The sequence below is a fragment of the Lepidochelys kempii genome, chromosome 8, assembly GCF_965140285.1.
Source record: "Lepidochelys kempii isolate rLepKem1 chromosome 8, rLepKem1.hap1, whole genome shotgun sequence".
Classification (NCBI taxonomy): Eukaryota; Metazoa; Chordata; order Testudines; family Cheloniidae; genus Lepidochelys; species Lepidochelys kempii.
In genome coordinates, this window is record NC_136387.1 from 77,382,859 (window position 1) to 77,407,336 (window position 24,478).

Genomic DNA, 24,478 nt, shown 5'->3' on the forward strand with positions numbered 1-24,478 from the left:
GGGCCAGCCACACTGTAGAGTTTCATGGGTCAGATTTGGCCCAGGTGTCCCATATCAGTCACATTTGGATTAGTGACTACTGCTATAAACAATTCCTCCTTATTTACATCTCATTATAACGTCCTAAAGTCCAAGAGCCTTACTGTGGGGAGGGGGTGGAGGGAGCTCTCTGTAGTTGATGGTCAAAGCAGATGCTTGTTAGCTCACAGTATATTTAATCTTCTCTGTATGATGTTTCTAGTTTGTTTTTCAGGCAGAGGGCCATTTTCCTGAAAAACTATCAGAAAAGCATGTTTGAAAGCGTGTTGTAAAAGGGAGAATAAAATCATTTGTCAGAATTGTATGAATTTGTAATTCATAATAGGCAACAGGCAATTTAAGGAAATAGTTTTCTGCTACTGACATTGCTGTCAAAATAAATGTGGGGAAGATAATTATAGTAATTAACAAAATAGTTAATTACACTTTGTCATGAGATAAACTTCATTTTGATTTCTGATTAGGAGTAGATCAATACCAAATGTCTCACTGTACATATCTGATTATTATTGTAAGGCTAGGCCAAAGGATATGTATCAGTTTTCCAAACAGTGAAGAGTAACAGGAAAGTATTACATCAGCAGTCCGTTGCTCTGCAGCACTAATCCTTGAATATATATCTTCAACTGCCTAACAGTGAAATCTTATATTGCATTTTGCTATGTGCCAGTTGAGATTCTCATGCATCTAGATTTTTTTTTCTGATAAGGGCATTAACTTTCTCATTGGAAAATGACCTTAAAGAGGTTGTGCCATAAATGTGTAGCTAATTCTGTGTAGTTCAGGTCTGTGTGATACAAAAGAAAACAAAATCCCAGTTGGACTGGATGAATAAAAGCAATATTCACATAATGTTGGGATGATTATTTCTTTTACAGCAGGCTTTTATAAAATTGTAGGCTCATGGTGAGACTGGTGTTCCTCTGAGATAGTTACCTCAGAGGAACGAGAGTATGTGTTTGTCAGTTGTGGCCTTCATGGCATATGTTTAGCCTGAAATGAAGGTCCAACCACTTTGAAAGTGACCCAGAAAAAAACAGATAAATTGCTATTTATATTTATTAATTGATGCAGCTATATCACCTCTCAAAGATATTTGCAGCCTTAAATCAAGTCATTTGTGCTAGTTTTCTACTAATTGCAGTCTACTGATTACAGTTCCTCTTTTTGTCGTCTCAATAAGAAAAAAAATAAAGATGAAGGAGAATGTTGTGATGTTTTTATGAAGCAAAATCCTGATCTAGTGATAGGACTTCCAGAACCACATGTTCCCAGCTGCTCATGTTCTTTCCCCATGTCCCACAATTCTGAGTGCAGGAGAAGGATCTTCTTTCTCATCTATTGTTATCAATTATCATAATGTACTGACTGGTAAGACTCTGATCCAGCAAAGAATTTAAGACCATTCATAATTTTGAATGTGCAAGTAGTCCAATCAAAATCAACTCCCATAGACTAGCACTGCCTGTTCCATGTTCATAAACATTGCAATTATTTCTGACATTAGAAAAAAATGCTGACCCAAACCACAACTTGCCAGACCAGAGATCAGGAATGATGGTCTAGCTTTGATGCAGTCTTATTGACACACTCTTTGTGATTGCTTACAAGGACAGGCTTTACTAAAGTTTGCTTGAAAGAGGGGATGAGATTATTTTTATTCTGTTATTCCTTTTCCTGTTTCTCTCATAACGCTCTCTAAAACTTTGGGTTCCTCTGCCCAAATGCTCATGTCATCTTGGAGGCCATGATCTGAGGATCCAGCCAAGCTGTGCTTTATCCAGGACACAAGGGACAAAGATGGCCTTAAGCCACCTTCAGACTCTGCTGGTCCTGGAGCCAGGATCCTACACCTGGGAGGAATCTCATCGATATTAGAAGTGAAGGCCACAGGATTCCATGCATGTGCACAGGTCTATGCTAATTTAAGGCAAAACAATACAAGTAGGAGAGAGGGGGACAATAACAGTAATAAGAACGTTTACCTAGGTTAACTGCGTACATGACTTGATGGTTTTGAATCACTCAAAAGTTGTCTTTTTTAAATAAATACCGGCAACGTTGAGCCTGCTCCAGGTCTCAGTGAAGTTAGTATGAGTTTTTTCATTGACTTCCATGGGGGCAGGAGCAGGCCAATTGATCTTACGGAACAGTATATAACAGCCATAGGTTTTCTGTAAGCTGTCATGGGATAAGAGGGAAGATCCTCTCATGGATTGGTAACTGGTTAAAAGAAAGGAAACAACGGGTAGGAATAAATGGTCGGTTTTCAGAATGGAGAGAGGTAAATAGTGGTGTCCCCTAGGGGTCAGTACTGGGACCAATCCTACTCAATATATTCATAAATGATCTGGAAAAGGGGGTATACAGTGAGGTGGCAAAATTTGCAGATGATACAGAACTACTCAAGACTACTTCGCAGACTGCAAAGAACTACAAAAGGATCTCTCAAAACTAGGTGGCTGGGCAACAAAATGGCAAATGAAATTCAGTGTTGATAAATGCAAAGAAATGCACATTGAAAACATAATCCCAACTATACATATAAAATGATGGGGTCTAAATTAGCTGTTATCACTCAAGAAACAGATCTTGGAGTCATCATGGATAGTTCTCTGAAAACATCCCACTCAATGTGCAGCGGCAGTCAAAAAAGCAAACAGAATGTTGGGCATCATTAAGAAGAGGATAGATAATAAGACAGAAAATATCATATTGCTTCTATATAAATCCATGGTACACCCACATCTTGAATACTATGTGCAGATGTGGTCGCCCCATCTCAAAAAATATATATTGAAATTGGAAAAGGTTCAGAAAAGGGCAACAAAAATGATTAGGGGTGTGGAACTAATTCCATATGAGGCGAGGTTAATAAGACTAGGACTTTTCATCTTGGAAAAGAGATGACTAAGGGGGATATGATTGAGGTCTATAAATCATGACTGATATGGAGGAAGTACATAAGGAAGTGTTATTTACTCCTCATAACACAAGAACTAGGGGTCACCAAATGAAATTAATAGGCAGCAAGTTTAAAACAAGCAAAAGGAAGTATTTCTTCACACAATACATCATTAACCGGTGGAACTCTTTGCCAGAGGATGTTGTGAAGGCCAAGACTATAACAGGGTTCAAAAAAGAACTAGATAAATTCATGGAGGATAGGTCCATCAATGGCTATTGGCCAGGATGGGCAGGGATGATGTCCCTAGCTTCTGTTTGCCAGAAGCTGGGAATGGGCGCCAGGGAATGGATCACCTGATGATTACCTGTTCTGTTTATTCCCTCTGGAGCATCTGGCATTGGCCACTGTCAGAAGACAGGATACTGGGCAAGATGGTCCTTTGGTCTGACCCAGTAGGGCTGTTCTTATGTTCATGTCCATAGAGCTTGTTGCAAAATCCACCCAGTCTGACAGAACTGTGCAGCAGATTCAGAGCCTTTGTTTTTTTTAGAAAAATATTTTTTTCTAGCACGCATGATTGCACAGGTAAACTTCCAAAAGCAATCCTCTTCCTGAGTCTGTTAACAGCCTGCAAGAGTAACTCATCACAATGAGATGTTAATTCTGAAGGCTATGATGCCAATTTAAACCATTTTTTCCTGAGGATTATTGTTTGCCAATATGTTTATCCAGCATTATTGGAAATTTGCAGGTGCAGATATTGGGAGGTGGGTGAAGTGTGACAGCTGCTGTCAGAGATTGTTGATTTGGTGAATTAGGAATTAAGGCCTTCCAAAAATTTCAAGTCATCTCTGTCCCTACTCCCAAAGGGGCAAGGAAGTTGAGTTGCATCTACTACCCCAATACCAAAAGTCTCGGCTGCCTCCTGTGTGCTGAAAACTCAAATCCACCTTTCACAGTTTCTATGGCACTTAAAACACCAACATTCCAGTACTAAGCTGTCAAACCAGCAGCCCATCCAATTGTGTCTATAGTGCAGGTATGTGCTGTAAAAACCAATCCGCTGAAGAATACAAATTGTAGGTGCGGGGTCAGCATATAACAGAAATTAGGAATCTTGCTACAGAATTTAGGGGCCAGCTGTCTGCAGAGTACATTGGGCCTTAGTAAAAGCATTGTGATGCTATTGCAGCATAAAGCAGGGCTTGAAAGGTAAACAGTGAACAAGGAGAATTTCCTCTTCCCTGCTGTCCTCTCCCCAGATGTACGGTGTTAGATTACTTAATTAATTTTAACAACGGAAATGACATTCCCCCTTCGTCTGTGCCTTGTGTTGAAAGGGTGCAATGTACAAATATCAGTTTCAATATATGAATCTTCAAAAGGAATACTGGGCCTGACCCTGCTCTCGCTGAAACCACGGGCAAAACTGCCATTAACTTCATTAGGAAGAGAATCAAGACTATAAATTTAAATGATTAGTTTTTCTTCAGGAGCATTGTAATCAATCTGTGATGTATACAATATCTGGAAAGCTGTTATTGGAAGCTAAGAAATGAGCAACTTTGTTTTAAAGCTCCCTTTATATGCCACCAAATGTAACAAAAAAAATCTAGGTAAAATGTATAATTAGAGCATGCTGGAATTGGGATGGAAGGAATTGGGACAATAGTAGCAAAAAATACATATAAGCAAAAACATGTAAAATGCTGATAGTTATGGAATAAACCAGGGGTAGGCAACCTATGGCACGCGTGCTGATTTTCAGTGGCACTCACACTGCCCAGGTCCTGGCCACCGGTCCGGGGGGCTCTGCATTTTAATTTAATTTTAAATGAAGCTTCTTAAACATTTAAAAAACCTTATTTACTTTCCATACAACAATAGTTTAGTTACATATTATAGACTTCTAGAAAGAGACCTTCTAAAAACGTTAAAATGTATCACTGGCACGCGAAACCTTAAATTAGGGTGAATAAATGAAGACTCGGCCCACCACTTCTGAAAGGTTGCCGACCCCTAGAATAAACTATTACCATGAAGTGGCTACTTAAAATAGATGACCAAAGAAAGAACAATTGAGGTGGGTAAATGAAAGGAGACCTTGCAAGTTACAATGTACCAACAACAACAAAAAAAAATCCTATGCAAACAGTACTGTCTTGAGTGAGGAAGAGGTGGCCGATAAGTTTATTTACACTTTTAAAAAGCACTGCCAATCCCAATTCATCAGTTACTGTCTTGTGACAATTTATTCATTGTTCACTGTTAGAAACTAGAAGTTACATAGGAAGCATGATTGGTGATAGCTTCTCTATTTCAATATGGTTTAATAGAGATAACACAGTGCCCAAAAGCTCTACAGCCGCCTTTTTGTCTGCGTTGTCTCTTTTCATTACTCTATCAGAATCTTCATTTAATATAATCCAAAAAAGCAAGGTAATTGCTTCACTTATCAGTTATCATCGCACTCGCATACTTATCATGTCAAAATTATTTATGTGGATGGCCAGGTTGATCTTGCTGCATTTAGAAGCTTAAAATTTGAATAACTGTTCTGCCAGTTAGGTTATCAAAATTGCAGAATAAGCAATGAGTTTTTTGTTTCTGGATCTTTAAGTGAAAATAGGGAGCATCTCACTGCAGGACTAGTTTATTCATGGCTCAGTGCCGCTCCAAGGAGACTGGTAGCAGTTCCATAGCCTGGCGCTCCCAAAGGGGGGGCACACTTTGTTAACTAGATGGACAGTAAATAAAGCAATATAAAGATGGTGATATGATGCAAATGGTGGCAACAGAATGAGAATTAAAGGTTGCTGATAAGGCCCCAAATTGGAATGGTCGTTTACAGACCTTACAGACTTTGCTTGATTTTTCACCCTTTTTGAAACAAATGTCTCAGTGCTTTTTTCTGAATCCTTTTTCTTCCTTTCTGGTTTTAAACTGCATGGGGTTTTAACAAAACCATACAACTTAGGCCAGAAAGGCATTCAAAGCATGTTTTTTTAAACATAAACCCCCCCCCAAATCTCTTTCAGCTAAGTGTTTGGACACTGTGGGGTGGGTGATATAAAAAACCCTAGCACAGTCAGATAATTTTCCTGGAGCTGGACAAATAGTACAAAAAGTCATTTGCAAGCTTTTTGGTCCATAAATATAGTGAGTTCATGCTCCTGTTATACAGCTGCATCATATTATTCCAACAACCAATGATTTCTTCATGGAAGCTCTTTGCAAATCATTAAAGTCTTGTGAATTTTAACATGAATGACTTCTCTGAAAATTCATATCAGAAGGTGCATTTTTTGTTATTCACTATTTGTCATTCTTTTGTTTAAAAAGTTTCAGTTATTCAGTTGGGAGCAGAAGCAATACCATGTGACTTAGAAGACCAGTCACACTGAATAAGTGACAAGTGGGTTATTAAGGACATGGAACAGTTCACAAACAATCTGGAGGCTGAAATTTGTACACACAAGCTTCAGCAAATATTGAAAAAAGGGCTACATTTGGATAACTTATTCACAATAAATGGTCTGAACAATCTTTCATAATTATTTATTACTACACAGCTAAAAAAATTTAAGACAGACCCTATCAGAAAAAGAAATGTAGGTGTCCTGATGATTCATAGATTCATAGATACTAAGGTCAGAAGGGACCATTATGATCATCTAGTCTGACCTCCTGCACAATGCAGGCCACAAAATTTCACCCACCCACTCCTGCGAAAAACATCTCACCTATGTCTGAGCTATTGAAGTCCTCAAATCGTGGTTTAAAGACTTCAAGGAGCAGAGAATCCTCCAGCAAGTGACCTGTGCCCCATGCTACAGAGGAAGGCGAAAAACCTCCAGAGCCTCTTCCAATCTGCCCTGGAGGAAAATTCCTTCCCAACCCCAAATATTGCGATCCGCTAAACCCTGAGCATATGGGCAAGATTCACCAGCCAGATACTACAGAAAATTCTTTCCTGGGTAACTTAGATCCCATCCCATCTAATATCCTATTTACCATGAATATTTAATTACCAAAAACATGTTATTCCATCATACTATCTCCTCCATAAACTTATCGGGTTTAATCTTAAAGCCAGATAGATCTTTTGCCCCCACTGCTTCCCTTGGAAGGCTATTCCAAAACTTCACTCCTCTGATGGTTAGAAACCTTCGTCTAATTTCAAGTCTAAACTTCCTGGTGGCCTGTTTATATCCATTTGTTTTTGTGTCCACATTGGTACTGAGCTTAAATAATTCCTCTCCCTCTCTGGTATTTATCCCTCTGGTATATTTATAGAGAGCAATCATATCTCCCCTCAACCTTCTTTTAGTTAGGGTAAACAAGCCAAGCTCCTTGAGTCTCCTTTCATAAGACAAGTTTTCCATTCCTTGGATCATCCTAGTAGCCCTTCTCTGTACCTGTTCCAGTTTGAATTCATCCTTCTTAAACATGGGAGACCAGAACTGCACACAGTATTCCAGGTGAGGTCTCACCAGTGCCTTGTATAACGGTACCAACACCTCCTTATTCCTACTGGAAATACCTCTCCTGATGCATCCCAAGACCGCATTAGCTTTTTTCACAGCCATATCACATTGGCAGCTCATAGTCATCCTATGATCAACCAATACTCCAAGGTCCTTCTCCTCCTCCATTACTTCTAATTGATGCATCCCCAGCTTATAACTAAAATTCTTGTTATTAATCCCTAAATGCATAACCTTACACTTCTCACTATTAAATTTCATCCTATTACTAGTACTCCAGTTTACAAGGTCATCCAGATCCTCCTGTATGATATCCTGGTCCTTCTCTAAATTGGCAATACCTCCCAGCTTTGTATCATCCGCAAACTTTATTTACTCCCACTTTACTCCCACTTTTTGTGCGTAGGTCAATAATAAAAAGATTAAATAAGATTGGTCCCAAAATCGATCCCTGAGGAACTCCACTGGTAACCTCCCTCCAGCCTGACAGTTCACCTTTCAGTATGACCCAGTGTAGTCTCCCCTTTAACCAGTTCCTTATCCACCTTTCAATTTTCATATTGATCCCCATCTTTTCCAATTTAACTAATAATTCCCCATGTGGCACGGTATCAAACGCCTTACTGAAACCTAGGTAAATTAGATCCACTGCGTTTCCTTTGTCTAAAAAATTCCACAAGCTCCATCTAGCCGCTAAGCCAATTCAAACTGAGCCAATCTATTCAAAGGTCCAGTACACAAAGACAGTAAAGCTCAAACTCAGCTCTTCAGGGGATATTGTGGTGAAACTGGTCAGGGTGTGAAAGGAGCTCATTTACACTTGCTCCTCACTCCTTGTACACCACATCTCATAGCTTCAGTCAGTCCTTCTCTTCCCTCCAGCCTACTACCACATTGATAATACCTACTACAGTCTTTGGGATATAGTATACTACAGTCTTTTGGGATATAGATGCATCCGATGAAGTGAGCTGTAGCTCACGAAAGCTTATGCTCAAATAAATTTGTTAGTCTGAAGTCCTCCTTTTCTTTTTGAGTAATTATCTTGTAAAGGTTTCAATAGAGAAGGAAGGGGAGTTTGACATCTGGATTACAATTTCTCTATATGCTCCAATACTATGTGGGCTAATCAAAGATCCTGCACTCAATTCAGCCCTTATGTCACTTTCATGGCTGGAATTTCAGGACCATAATAACATTTTGATCCAGTCATCTTGTATCTTCCATCTTATGTGCTATTTTATTTACCACACACCTGAACAGCAGGCATTCACATTCAGCACGCATCTCTCCCAATGATCATTCATTCAATTAGTGGCAAACAGCAGAGAATAATGGTTGTGATGTTTTTTCCCAATCTTATTTCCCTGGAGTTTCTAAAATATATTTTACAAGTGTATCCATGCAGTCATTATCCAGATGATGTTATGGGGTTTGTACATTCACCGTGTATTTGATTGAAAAATCATAACTCTTTCCATAACAAAGGCTTATAATATTACAGATGCAAAGAACACTGAGGTCAATAGTTGAGAGCTGGAAGTTGGAGACATGCAATGACAATATTTCCCAAGTTATTACAAAAATATTTAACTATACAATGATGGAACAAAGTCAAAAACCTTGTAAACATTAAAAGTAAACACAATTGTTGCAAATTTAATGAAATATTCTGCTGTCTTTGATGTGACAGTTGATCTGTAAGTCTTTCAATTTCTCTCCTTTAATATCAGCGTTTCCTCAGTCTAAACCTTTTTGAGACAGTAGCGGTTTATCTCAATTATTGCTTTTTCCCCATCAGCCTTTACATATAATCTCATTTGCCTTTATGGATACTGTAACCCTTCTGAACAGCTTTTAACCTTTTTAAAAATCGCCTTGACCTGCCAGGGCCCAAAGTTTTGTTGGGGTTTTTTTAATGCAATATTGAATAATAGAAATTGGACAGTTGAGTGCTTTTCTAACCAGATGCCTGCATGTAAAGCTTTAGAGTCTAGAACAGAATTTTTGTCTGAATAATAATAATAAAAAAATTAAAATACCTCCATGTAGTTTTCTGCTAGCAAAGGACCTTCAGATTTGACCTCCATTTCAGTGGTAGCATTGTAGCCTATGCCACCACAGTATTAGCTTTATCTTTTCCAAGGAAAAAGCTTTCTTTGTACAGTAGCACATTAGCTTCAAAGAGCACTTACCTCAAGAGTCCAGCTCATCCTTCTGGTAAATTTAAGATACTGTCTGTTTCAATCATTTATAATGTAGATGACTTCAAGTCTAAATGTTACAAAGCCAGCTTTATGTCTGCTTTCTCTTTTCTGGCCACCCTATCAGTTTTATTTTCTCATTTTGTGCATATTGGAGACACAGGCCATTGGAAGAATGACACATGAGCATGACTAGTCCCCTGACAAACTTTCTGTACTGAAATAAAACTTTTTAGCTGTGTGTTTCTCCGACTGCAGTGGAAAGGAGCCTCCAGCACAGTATATCATCTACTGGGTTACTGGTGTGCTCCTTGCGGAGCAAACCTTGCCTAGTCTTTGCTGCACTGCACTGGGCATAAAATCACAATCTATACATCTATACATTTCTGTTCTCAGCTGATCCATTGTTTGAACTGTCAGCTGATGTTTTTGTTTATTAGCTTGCATCTGAGAAGGGAATTTACATTTCACAACATGCAGCAGCACCCTGGAAGGTTTTCCGCCCGTTAAGCCCTGCACTGTCACCTGTCACTCTGTGATAAGTGTGCCAACTCAATGGCGCAAAGGTTTTCAGAAACCCTCCCTTGAGCTATCATTCCAGTAAGCAACTTTTCTCTTTGCCTCCACATACACACACAGTTTGAACATGAAATGCCAGAAAGTTGCTTCTCCCTATGATTACAATTACCTATCCCAGCCAGTGATGCTTAAAATTGAACTATGGTTCATGAAAGCAGTAGGCTATACCTGAGAGCACCCTAATGTGTTAAATAACCATGCCAGGTACTGTTACATGTGTCTAGCAGCAACTACTTAAAGAAACCATCTGCCAGCAGAGGTTAGTTTCCAATGTTAAGTTCTCATACCTGTAGTTTTAAGGGGAAACAATGTGTTTAGGAAATCAGAGATTACTTTCAAGCTACATCACCTTAGACCCAGCAGTAGCAATAATGCTCATAACAGAGCATGTTTAAACTGAAACTAGGGAAAAGAAAATCTAGCTGCAGTGATCCTGACCTGGATGAACACTCCCAGTCACATGTATAGCTCAGGATTTACATGGAAGTTTCTTTCTACTGTTTATGAATTATTCTACCTGAAATATGATTGCCTTGAATGATATCTATTTTGAGCGTGTAACACTGCAAAAGTAAACTTGAACAGAAAGAGATATTTATACTTCAGATTTAAAATTAATTTCCTGTATTCCTCTGTTTTTTTATCCTATCTAAGCTGTAACCTTATGAAAAGAAAAATGAGAAACTATTTCTTTACACTGAGACCAGTATCAGATGAAATATAAATGTAATCATTTCTATAAATGTTAACCCACTGCTACAGTCAGGCCCAGAACTAAAGATTTTCAGACTGTTTTAGGTTAGGTTACCGCTCCGCTCCCTGTTAGGTAATCCAGTGTCATTTAAGCAAAATAAATTGGAACTACTCAAGGAATAAAAAGAGGTGAAAGTGCAGAATCTGGTTTGGATAAAAGTTTAATTCTTCAGTTCCAAGTGACATAGCCCTTACAGGAAGCAGAGCAAATTCAGACAGTAGTGGCCAAGTAATGAAGATGGATGCATCTTGTTATCAGCAAACCATTTACTAGGGCTTGATGTAACCTTAAACATTGCAGATAGCTCAATGGCACTTGCCACTATGCCTCTAATTAATGAGTAGCAGGCCCTAAATTAACAGTGTGCATTTACAGATGAATGCTGGGCGCTCATTAAATGATGTTCATATCAAATAGTAATTCCTTCTGGATTACTGTATATGGTGTTTGTTAGCTGGGAGTTTCCACAAGAGGGTTTATGTGTTCAACTGCTTCAAGTCCAGGTGCAAAGCAGGAAAGGGTATAGTTCACAAGCATAGAGCAAGACGGAGTAGCTATAAACCATGCACTGTAACACCTGTGCAGTAATTTCAGGAGGATTGGAATGATCCTTCGTCCAACTGTAACTGCAAATAAAAAATGTTTGAATCCCTGACTAAAACCTGTTCGAAAACTTCCATTCTGTATGACCCTCTTCTCTCAGCACCCACACTAGCCCATTCGGGGCAGCATGGAATGTACATGGGGGGTGGGGTAAAGATGATGCCTAGCTTTAATTAGTGATAGGCTAATTCAAGTCCTGTTGCACATGAGCAAATGTCATGGCTGAAGCAGGTTGTGCCTCATATAACATCTCCACAGACGAGAAGGGAAATGGATAAGAAGTTCAGCATTTAAGCTGTGCTAAAATGCTCAAGTGCCAATCAGAAATGTATTTGAAACCAGCAACAGTGCTAATTATTCAGTTTGTCCTATTGCATTTTCTCATGCTTAAAAGGAACCAAAGGTGGAGCTATAGGAAATGTAACACAGCATTTGTTCTAACACAACTATATTATAGCAATAGTTGTTTAATCCATATAATGCTCTGAAATGCAACATAGATAGGGCAGTAACTGGTGAAACTCAGGAGTAACTCCATGGAGTTAGTGGCGTTATGCTGGCAGAAAGCTGATGCAAGCAAGGTCAGAATCAGATCCAAAATCTGAGAAAGTAGAAAATAGTTTCTGTAAAAATGGAAAGATAATGATGACTTTCTTGGACTGGATCCTGTCAGATTAGTAACACCAGCATTCAACAAAGCAAGGCTTTCTGTATTATGAAATTTCTCTTTTATGTGCCATCCAGCATTTACCACATGATTTATCACTTCACTGAGAGGAATTCTGGAAAAAGGAAGAGCCAGCAAATAAGCAGTGCTTTTCCAGGAGCCAGTCTGTGCATCATCTCCTCTCAGGAACATTCTGCATATCTGAAGAGTTATAATGTAAAACTGATCTGCTGTGATGTAAAATTACTAATATGATCAGGCATTCCTGCAGTGTTACACACAGAAGAGAAACATCCACTCTGATCAGATCTCACTTTCAAGAGAAGTCTAAAAATGTAAGTGGTCGGAATAAGATCCCATGCACATTCCACATAATACAGTGCCATGCATATAGTTCCATTTATGGTCAAAATTAAAGACATTCCCTTGTTTCTAAGGATTGGTCCCACATCAGCCTTGTCAGACATGGATGAATGCTAGTTAAGAAAACGGGCACTCTTGTGGCCCGATAGAAGCAGTTCAAAACTACTGTTTGCAGAATGAACCCCCATCTCTCACGCACACACAAACTTTTAGTTTTGAAAACCACACTTCCTGCAAAAATATCTTAACTTGAGATTTGCCACTGAATTTTCCTTTGTAATCAGTGGATAGAACTAGCTGGGAAAAGCCGCTCTTTTCCCTCTGCCCCAGGGGCTTTTCTCATTCATCTCACCTCTGTTCAAAAGTTCTCGTCATTGTAATATGTTCAATATATAATATACTGTATGTGTGTCATGTGACAGAGGTAAAGAATCACTGCAAAAGTTACTTTCTTTTATTACTGAACAGATAACTTTATTAGAATGAACAAAACAGTATTACAGGTGCGCTCCCTCTTGTGCTCTCTCTGCCTCACTATAGAACTTCCCCCTAAAACTTTCCCTAGCTCCCTTCCTTCCTAGCTTCCTGCTACTGTTTTTAAAAAACAGTTCTCAAAATGGCACCATCACCACTGGTACAGTGTCAACTACTAGGGACTTCCCTGGCACAGATTCATTAACAGGTTTAAACCTCATCAAATGCACAAGCAATAGTTGGTATTTAGGATGACCTTAATACAGATCTTCACTGTTTATTAATAATGGTTTGAGTGTTTCTAGCCTCTGTTTGCCTAGCTGGGAATGGGTGACAGGGGATGGATCACTTGAGGATCACCTGTTCTGTTCATTCCCTCTGTGGCACCTGGCATTGACCACTGTCGGAAGAGAGAATACTGGGCTAGATGGATCTTTGGTCTAATCTAATATGGCCATTCTTATGGTCTGATAGAAATTATCAAGATCCTGCAAATGTTTTGTGAAGTTCTTGCTACCCATATTCGTACCACACATTCTTTTCTCTGTGTTGCATATCTGGTCCCAGCATCTGAAAGACATCTAGCCACTGACTTCCTATCATCTCTGTGTAGCATCCAATGATGCAGTATACCTGGAAATATCATAAAATGCAGTTCTGGAGATGTAGGTAATAGATCCTTTAAGGTATGTCTACACTACATCTGGGAACAAGCTAGCAGAGCTCAAGCTAGCATGCTGAAAATAGCAGTGTGGACATGGCAGCTCCGGTGAAGACAGAGGCTAGCCACCCAAGCTCAGATTTGGGGTCGGGTGGGCATGAGAGCCCAAGCTGCAATGTCCTCACTCCTATTTTTAACATGCTAACTTGAGCCCCCCTACCACAAGTCTGTCTGCCCAGGCTGAGAGATTTGCTCCCAGCTGCAACATAGACATGCCCTTAGATTCACAAAAGCACACTCCTCTGGTTTATCCCAGATCCACACATTTTTAGTTGGTGGTATTTCAACCATAGCTTTGATTTTCTGGATCTGTCCTCTCCTTAATCATTTTTCAATCACATATACTAAGAACTATAGAACTTCTTTGTGGTACAGATGCCTCATTTTCCTTCAGAAGATTTCTGAGACACTTTTGGTACCAGACAGGAGGTGACAAAATCCTGGCAGTGTCAAGGGGCAGCCAATCCACAATCCAGTGAAGAGGAGACAATTGTGGTCTCTGTTAACCTGGATATTATGGCCTAATTCTCTTCTGCAATAGGGCTAATTTACACAACATCAGTGACCCTAAATTTGGCACAGCTGGCCATGAAAAGGATCTCCACAGTGAAGAGGAGTTGTGAAAAAGTTCTGCTTAAAGGGCTATTCCCATGCTTTAACTGGGCCTCTGCGTCCTTTGTGTATTATATTCCTTGTCAGAATGAAATGCACAATGAAGTCATAGTTATTCTTATCTCCTTCCTCAGCAAAGTCAAAGGATTTATACATGTTTTCAGCTTCACTCCCCATTACATAAATTAATGAGCTAAACTATACTTTTCCACACTCTCTCTGGTTCAGCGTCAGTGTTCTTTCCACGCAGATCATTCCATGGGCTTAACAGACTATCGGCATAGTTCTTCACTGAGAAGAGATGGGTAGTTCATGTATACTTCTGCAAAGTGAGTATGCAAAGCTACCAAACCAGAACAGTAGTATGTATAAATGCTTTGCCCAGGTGTAAATAAATACATACTAGATTTAAGTCAGTGGAGAATAAGGCCATAAAAGTCATGTGGAGGTTCAAACTCTGGCATTCTCCTTTTATTATAGCAATGCTGGTTCAAAACGAGTTGGCCTCTGACATCATATCATGAGTAAAGAATCACAGAAAGTGCCTTCTAACCATGAACAGGGATTTCTAAAAGAATGGTAAAGACAGGATTACCCCTGAAGCTACACTCTTTCTGCTTTACTGCAAACCTTCTGCTCCAAATTTACTCCAGCCCCCTCTCTTCCTGGCTTCCTGGCACAGTTTTAAATGGACAGTTTCATGATGGACCAGACCCTCCAATATGCCAGTATTCCAGTTCAAAGATGACCTAAAGCCAGTGGATCTAGCCTTGCATAAAAGAATCCTTGGATGGTGCAGAGCTTGTAGCATTACTCTTCTTCTATACATCTGATTGAAACTGCTATTCTGGGACCTCATCAGTTTTCAAGTGTCTTGAGCTTTTCCATTTAAGTTCTTGAGATCCTAAAAAAAATTAAATTTACTAAGTTCTCCCCATTCCTTCTCCTCCCCTCTCTCCACCCAAAAAAATAATAAAGAGATGTCCAAAATCACAGGAAAGTTGGACGATCAATAGGAAACTGTGTCTTATTACCACATGCTACTCAAAACTGTCCAGGACATTTTTCATGTGACCTGCAGATACAGTGACCTGTCTTGGAGTAGAGGGAAACAGAAAGCAAACATGGAAAGCGAGAAGGTAGAGAGAGAGATAGTGCTTGCTTATTCGGTTTCTGGGACTCTTGATAGATATTTAACAATAAGAACACCACTAAGACCTCTCCTGGTTTCATAAACTGCTACCTAGCTGCTCTTCTCTTTTTCTTGTTACTGCAGAAGGAGGTGGGTTTCACACAGACTGTCTCTAGAAATTGCTTTGGTCTTGTTTACTGGTTGCTGAAGACATGCTCAAGAACCACTTTTTGGGGCTAGGAGGTGTCTTTGTACATTTTCAAGGACAAAGGTTACAAGAAATTATCTACAAAGCAAGCTAAGATGAAAACACGCCCCCCAGAAACATAAGACCCAAAACATCTCTCAATTGATAAGATCACAAAAAAATACTAAGATAGAAAAGGAGAAAAGAAAATCAAAACTAGAACAAAGGAGGAAATGAAAAAACGGAACAGGCTGGGTAATAGCTGCATCTAATAGAAGCTGTTCTGTCTTCGGAGACAGCATATCGTTTACCATACCAGGACCAAGATACTTTAAGAAAGACATTCATTTATCATAAAAACGATATGGGGTATCATGCAGACCAGCTGTGAGTCTCTCCAAGGGTAAAATAGCCAGTATAAATTGTGTCCAAGTGTCAAGGGAGAGAGGGTCACGACTCTTCCAGTGCAGCAAAACAGTCCACTGGGCACCAAAAAAAACCCAGTGAATTGCAGGCTGCATTTAATCCAAGCTAATTCAGTTGAACAATAAAGCTCAACAGCACACAGCTAGGGGCCAGCCCAAGCCCAGATTTTCAGTACTGTGGCTGTTTCAGCTGTAACTCCTGACCAGAAAGTGTGACATTTGAGGCAAAACCCAATAACAATAAAAGAAAGTGCCTGGATGAGGGCATCTAAAACAATACTGGGACACAATAAGATTCCTATATTAAAATGTAGAAAAATACAGTCTCTAGGGACCAGATTCTGTGCTATGTGAATTGGTGTAGCAATGGAGTTACCCCCATTTATAACAGCTGAACATCCTGCCAGAGATATTTTTCATATTTTAATGGGAGGTTTTTTTCTCAGCGTTGTTTACAATGAACCCTTGGAAGCTTGCAAGTGAAAGCTGTTTCCTTACAGAAGTTGTTTTTCCTCCATCAGACACACACACACTGGCATATTATTGTAGGATTGCTTATGTGTACTAAGCTCCAGGCATGATATTTCTTAAAAACACACAAAGAATTTTAAGGGGAGACTGAATGACCCAAGGGATTGTTAACAGGATACAAAGCCTTTGATCTTTAGGGTTCTCCCCTAAAATAACGTTAGATTTGCACTATATTATTGGATCAAATCTAGCCCAGATCAACAGTGAGATTACAGCTCAGCAGCAAATAATGTATGCATTCTGCTCACAGAATATCAGTGAGCAGATCACATGGCACTGGATTTTTCCACCATTCAGATTTAGTTATTTTAATCCATCAATAACTGGAGTATTATTGAGTATTTTAATCCATCAACTGATTATACTAAATTTGAGCTGTGTTGCTTAGTTGTGATTGGTCAGATAAATCACGTGCCATTGTTTCTGACTGGATGAATCTGCATGGGCTTCTGGAGCAAATATTTGTTTATGTGGATTGAACACTGGGTTTCTACAAATGCTTGTACACGTGATTTAGAATTTGCTCTCCGCAGACATGTTCACCAGGAAAAATACTGTTCAGTATTTATGGAAAGCGAGCAAAAAGTGGGAGAATTATTTTAAAAAGTAAAACAAATATTGACAGTAAATTGCCCAGCAGTAGTAGTAACCAAAAAATCACTATTATCTGCCACCTGTTGAGTGGCCAGTGTAAAATCAATCGGTAGTTTTATTCAGATTCCTTAGTGTCCACATTGATGGACAATTGCTCGCATCACAAATGCTATATCACACTTTGCACACAGGCTGACAGTCTCAAGAGAGGCTGTGAACTTAGATACATAGGTAATGAACTGACCTCTCACCCCTAGAACTGGTCCCTCCAGTCCAGTTCAGGGTTGACACATTTTTGTGGCCCCAGGTGGAGAAGCTTGCCTGTTATGTACCAGCTCTGAGGACAAAATTAGGGCTTCAGATATCAGTGTTGTTCATTTCTGGTCCTTTTTCCCCCCCTCCCGCAAATATCAGAGCCACATAAGGAGCACACAGGGCTACTTCAGTCATTGTATTAAGCCCCTGACCCCTGAATTGAAATTTCAGACTATATGCATTCATTGTTTCCAGTCAGAGGCACCTGGATCCAGTGGATAGCACTTCACCATAAAAAGTTAAGTTTTGATCAGGGACTAAAACTGAGCTTTGGCCTAGGTCTTACTTACCCCCAAACTAGTTCACCCAAGTGTGTTATCTCTGAGGGACTCAGGCTGTAATGTTTACACAGATACCGTCATTTGCCATACCTATACTGACCTCTTTACACAAGCATGAATGTAGAGGAACAGTTTCTCCGGTGTTGTGACTAACACTGGCATTCGTATTGTCATTACAGTTCTGGTTAGGTCACGCTGTGGCATGTGGCTGTGAGCTGTAGGGCGAGTTATACTGGGGGATTTCTACTTAGAGGTAATACAACAGAGAGAGGCTTTATTGCGAGAAATACTATAAATATTAATAGTATTCTGTTGTCATCCATCTTTATTAAACAATGTAATACAGCTTTTCCTTAATACTGGGCACATACTGGACTATCTTCTTCCATTGTCACCTGTTCTCATGCAAGCATATTTATTATTGACTATGCAAGAAGAACTCCGTTCTCAATATATGTTAAGATCCGCCATGTTCATTTCAGTGTCCCAGGTCAGTGATGCAAGGCAGGATTTAGCTGTAGACCTATATCTGTCTTTTAGACCCTCAATTGAAATTGATTTTTTTTCAATCTTTGCATCCAGAATGTGCCCCTTGACCCATTCATGAGAGAGTTCAAGTGAAGGAGATGAAAGCAGAGACTTTTTTGTCATCGCTGTGAGGAGGCAATTCCTCCATTCCCTTCTTTCAAATGATCTAATTCCTGTCTGCTCCACACTGAAGGGGGGTATCTTTTTGTTGCTGAAATAATGCCTGGCACGATGACATATGGTTTGAAAAAAGTGATTCTTCTGTGCACTTTTGGAATTGGCACTCCGCTATAGATCCTAGGCAACCCAACCCAGATACCAGTTCTTTACTGCACAGTTTAGAGTGAAGGTCTACTACTCTTGTATTCAAATGGGGCCTAATGCTGTGAGGTGGGGAATGCACATGACTGTTGGAGGAGCTGAGGAGGCTCAGCACCTCAGGAACTGGCCGTCAGCTGCACTTCTTTTGCTCAGCCCAGAAGTTTCCATTGTTCTCAAGATAAGAATTGTTTTTCACCAGAAACAAACTAAAATGTTGAGGGTGTGGTTGTTAAACCAGCTTTCAGTTACAATTGACATTTGTGAGTCTAGTGCTGGAGGTGGCCATGCTGCTGAAAAATGATATTCTTTGTGATGTCAACAGTATGATAATTGTCAGCTCAATAGAAAAGTATGTGGATCCATTTCCAATCTGGTTTAAAAACAGTGTAACAACAAAAATGCTTTCTCCAATGGTTAAAGGCTAGAAGCTTGTTTACAGGCTTTTCCACTGGGTTTGCCTATTGTCAGTGCCATGAATGGCATCAATTTTCAGCAAGAGAACTGCCTCCAGCACTAGGATCGGAAACGCCAATTGTAATTAAAACTTTTTTTAAAGCAAATACGTTTCACAGTTTAATTATGGCAAGAAATGATTCTTGTTTTGTGAGCTCCCAGACTGTTAGACTCAGCAAAAGTCCATTGGCATTTGGCATAGGAGTCCTGTCCTTGCCACCACACACTCCCCACTGGAAATTTACTCTTAAATAAAATATGAACAAATTTACCGCACCCAGGTTAAATGTGCTGTAAACACTGATTATTTCTTGAGATCCATGTTTAATCCTAACTATGGGCTATGTCCATTTTCCCTCTCCTGTATTTTCACGTAATCACAGTGTGAGTCACACTGCCTATCAAATGTACAGACATAAGCTACAGTCATTTCAGGTGCTTCTAAATAATGACACTGAAAAATAATCTCACAATAGCTAAATGTTTTCTATTTTCCAAAAGCTCTTATTGGTGACATTTCTTCCTGCAATGCTGTTTTTGCAATCACATAGCAACACAGCCCTTGAAATAACTTTTTTGATACTCTAAGTATAAGATATGGAGTTTGGAGAAACTGATTCCACCCAAACGCTACCTCTTTAAATGCTAAATGGCATCAAAAGTGAAAATAAAAAAGTGCAATGGTGCAGTAGAGGAATCCATTATGTGTCTTGATGCTCGAGATCCCCTTTTCAGTCAGTCCCTTCTCTTGACTTTCAGCAAAATAATGACAGGCAAGTGGGTGTAGTGAAGTTAACTTGGCACAATAGCTGTCCTTCTCCTAGCTTAGCCCCCACAATCCTTTGCAAGAGTCAAGTTTGCTAAGAACTTTAGGCCCTATTCTGTTCTTATGCACAGACATGCCTGCATCCTCATCTGACTGTGTACTGAGTATTGCCATTTCAACATTCATAATGTGCAATTTGTGAATCTAGCATGGGCTTTCTTTAGAGATGGGTGAGCCTGACGTGGTTCAGAAAAGAGATGGTAGTGAAGTAAAACCCCATACATGAACAGCCTTGAACTTTGGGGAATTTTAGATCCTCGTCTGATCTCTATGGGTTGGGTCATCTCTTGTTCAACAAAGCATGCAAGAGTTTGGGTACCTACCAAAACACATCTGAACTTTCTAATTCTCTTTTCCTTTACCTCCTTGAGATGCCAATAATAATGCTAACTCTCTCATCTGAACACCCACTAACAGGTCCCTGTTCCCTCCTCCTTTCTTATGACCATCTAGTAAAATCTAGCTTCCATTCTCCTGATGCACAAGCCTTCTCTCTTTGCAATCCTCTGCTGGGCCACTTGAATTCCTCCTAGCTCACAACAGTCCAGTAGTGCCCCTCTGCCTTTAGAAATAAGGTGCAGGACTGTCAACTGACCTGCCAGGTGCTGACTAGCAGTCTATTAATGCTTTGAGATTTTGCACTATTGTGTAGGATTCATGCCCCACAGTGCAAATGGTTTGAACTGACTGGTATCCAGATGCCTGAAGACACAGTGCCAAAGCTGCTAGGTCCTACAATGGGATCATCAAAGGTAGGGGAACTTTATTCTCCATTCATGGAATGGAGAGGAAGGAGTTTAGCCAGTTGTAGCTGGAGCATATTGTTATGTTCAGGAGGGCAAAGTAAAACTTGCTCAAGTCACAGCATTTGGATTCAGATCCAACTTTCTCAAAATTCAGGGTAGTCAGCTCCAGAGTTTAGTTTGGGACCATCTCTAGAGCAAATTAGTCTCAGCTGGAGGGTCCTGGGGCAGGGATGTAGCCTGGAAGTTGTGGGGAGGGAGATAGATGAATGCAGTAGGAGCCAGAGAGAAGGAAGAAAGTGGTGTTTGAGAAGTTCTCATATTTTTGGAATGGGCAGAGGTTCTACTCTTCCTACACTGGCTTGCCTCTCTGAGACTTGTATATTTACAATCCTGTTCAAATACAGAAAAGGGTGATCTTTTACTTTTCTTCTTCTATGGGCTGTATACAATTCTCTGTGCATATTTTACATAGCTGCTTAATCTACAGCCAAGTCAAAGCATTGCTGAGAGATGCAATATAAGGAAATTCCCAGAAGAACCTGCAATCACAAACTAAAAGGGTAACATAGTAAAGATGGTCCTTGTTACATTATGTCCCCTTGGAGGACATTTCACAATGATTGTCTGAAAATTGTAAGCTCTTCAGGGATATTGACTTCTTATGCATTTGTACAGCACATTGGCTGGAGTGGCTGCAATCTTCACTGAGACCATTGAGAAGTTCCTGAATGTAAATAATAAATTATTATCCCATGAGATTTCTTGCAATATTTCACAAGAAGCCATGTTGCCCTTTTGTATTCTCCATGCAATGTAGTCAGAAGGATGTGTAATGTAATCAGCACTCTCTTCCCTGACTACTTAATCCAGGCCAGGATTTGAGACACTGAGTCGTGACAATAGGTAGCACAGCCTGTCTTTAATTGGTTTTGGCACTGAAGAGCCAGAGAGAAATACAGAATGCTGTCAGGTCCAATAGCCACAGTTAAGAGCCCTACTTCTAAACATTACAACAGATGAATAGGGATATCACAAGATGCTGGTGGTTATCTCCCAAAAACAATGCTGTTCACCAGTGTTACCACTGTACGTCTGAATAGTAAGATGAATTATAATAAGTCAAGTAAATGTACAGCCCTCATTGATCGTAATGCAAAAATCCATGTGTAAGATTATTATAAAAAACATGTGAATATGTTATTAAATTAATAATAATATTCAGATGCCATCTTCCATCCATTTCAGTGGCATATGATGTCGAGTGTGTTGTGCTTACAGTAATTCTAGGAATTCATTTTTTTCCAAGTTCAGGAAGCTAACAACATGAGCTTTTTGCTTTGCACGTCGTAACCTTTTATGTTATCGCTTGGTGAGATGAGGTGAAGACCCAGAGGCACCTAAATGGGAGACTGGAGGTCTGTGATTATGTTTGCACTGACCCAGTCATATCCAACTTTACACCATGCAGCCCTTCTCACAAAACAACTGCCCTCTGGGAAAAGAGACACAGTGTAGCTTATTCACTTGAGCCAGGTTAAATCTCTCTGGGCTAGTGTAATCTAGAATGGGCATATTGAATTCAGTGATGCTACAGTGGTTTACACCAGCTGAGGTCTTCAGTTTCTTTCCGTTTATTACCTTCCAGTCTTGCCCTGCAGATCAAAAGAACATGGACACAGGTTCTTCTTTGGGCTTGGGCTGTTTGACACTGCACCAGTGTTACAAAGTGGCCCTAAAGCCAATGTAACCAGCCACAGAAGGTTCCAGTCTACTTAAGGGGATCTTCCAGTGGCATAAAGCTATTTAATGAGTTCTGAGCTATACCCCTCCTGCAGCCAACAGAAGGGTCAAGGTCTGAGTAACCTGGGATTTCCTGATCCCCAGGTGCCATGAGAGTCCCTTGGAGCTAATGGCTGCTGGTATAATGTAGAGCAGCCTACAGATGGCTGTAATTTACACCAGGAGACTGGCCTACCACGCAGCTGTCCCAGGATCAGGCGAGCACAAAATGGTGCACACACACACATCCCTTCCCAAGTCATGCTATGTGCTTCCCTGCCACAGTCATGGGTCAGCGCTGTGATCTCATGTCACGGCAACATGGTATTGCACAAACCTGACATGACATGACACTGTCAACTCATGATGCAGACGAGATTTTTCTTATCACAGTTACATCTGGGTTAGTTTTGTTTTTTAGTTTTGCAGCATGCTGGACTGACCCAGCACTTTTGGGAGCTGTCCTAAAGAAGTCATAAATTGGAGCTATCCTCTACTCCTTCACCCTGCAGTGCAGATTGCAACATGCAGTGACTTTATCACGGGGGGAGGATATCAGTTCAGTATAATTTAACTCAGGAAGCAGATTTAAACTGCTTGCTTTTTTAAATTATTAAAGGAAAACACGTTTATGCAGGCACACCAGCAGGTGCAGAACTAGGCCCTTTCAGTCTATCTTTGAAGACATAGCATCCGTACTAGCCTACAACAGGATAAAGATTCACAGCGTTAATGTATAATAACTATATCTCACTCCATTACAGGTAGTTCAAGGCCATTCTGCATAAACAGTATGCATTGATTTGTGTCTTAATCTTTAAAAACCCCAAATATCTTGGTTGCAGACACATGTTAAGGTTTAATGCATCTCCTACCATAAAAGTGTTGCTCAAGACTAATGAACAAATGAATGTTTGTTTAATCCCCTTTGTGAAAATCAAACAAGCTTTCAACAGCTATTCATATATTTATTGTCAGATGTGAATCATCACTTAGGTGCTCTGTCCTGTGCCATTAGCAGTTAATGTTCATAGTTTCACAGCATTAATTCACCCGTTTTTTTTCTTTTTTTCCCAGTACCAGCTACAGAAAGGATCAGTGTGGAGAATCCTGTGTTGTCACTGGCAGAATTGGCTCTTCCTCTGCTTGGTCGTGGCTGTAATGACTATCATTCCCCTTGCTGTCTATCGAATGATGGTAGCTTTTAAGGACCCTCCACCCAGTCCTGTATTCCACGCAGCAGCTGTGTGCTTTGGAGTTCTCGCAGAGACTCTTCTGATCAAGTGAGTACAAGTCCCCTCCCCCTTCTCTCCTTCCCTCCCTCGCAAAGAAGCAGGGGGAGCGGGTGTTAGACTCAGCAGCACCTGAAAAATTCCCAAAAAATGTACCCCTTATGTTAAATAACAGGTTTTAGAAGCTACAAATTGTTACTCTAGCATTGCTGGGTGTCATTCAGGTTGCACGTCTATGCTTGTTTAATTTTAATTCTGCCGTTAAGCAAACTAAATGCTCTGAGGTTTTTTACTGTCTCACCCAGAATAGAGAGTGAATACGTGTTTCAAGGTTGTGTAACTGAAGGGGTTTTTTTTTGTTTGTTTCATTATGAGGAAGGAATTAAAAATTCCTCTTAGTCAGTACTTAGAATATCAAAGTCATTGTTTAATGCCTTTGAGTCACGGTACAACTAATTCGATTGCATAGTGTAGTGCAGTTTCTTGGTATGTGAAACACAGATAGTACAGAGAAGTGATTGTAAAGTTGAATAAACACAAAATTAGTTTCAAAGTCTGAAATTTTCTGATGGATGCTCTTATAATGATCCACCACAACAGCTCTTCAGCAGGGGTAGAACCCCTTCCACCTCCACCGCCTAAGTTAAGGGAGTAACATTGTAAGCTGTTAGCAGTAGTAGACTTTTATCCCTTATGTGGTACAGCCACAAAAGGGGC

General features: G+C 40.0%; 1 protein-coding gene across 3 annotated transcripts in view; it reads left to right on the top strand.

The window, feature by feature from the left end:
* Positions 1 to 24,478, top strand: part of LOC140916102 (uncharacterized) — a 219,126-nt gene that overhangs the window by 147,473 nt on the left and 47,175 nt on the right. For all 3 annotated transcript variants that reach the window (XM_073357154.2, XM_073357152.2, XM_073357153.2), the window contains one exon: positions 23,607 to 23,812. In XM_073357154.2, coding sequence (XP_073213255.1) covers positions 23,607 to 23,812 — 206 coding nt within the window. The remainder of the gene's footprint in view (positions 1 to 23,606; positions 23,813 to 24,478) is intronic.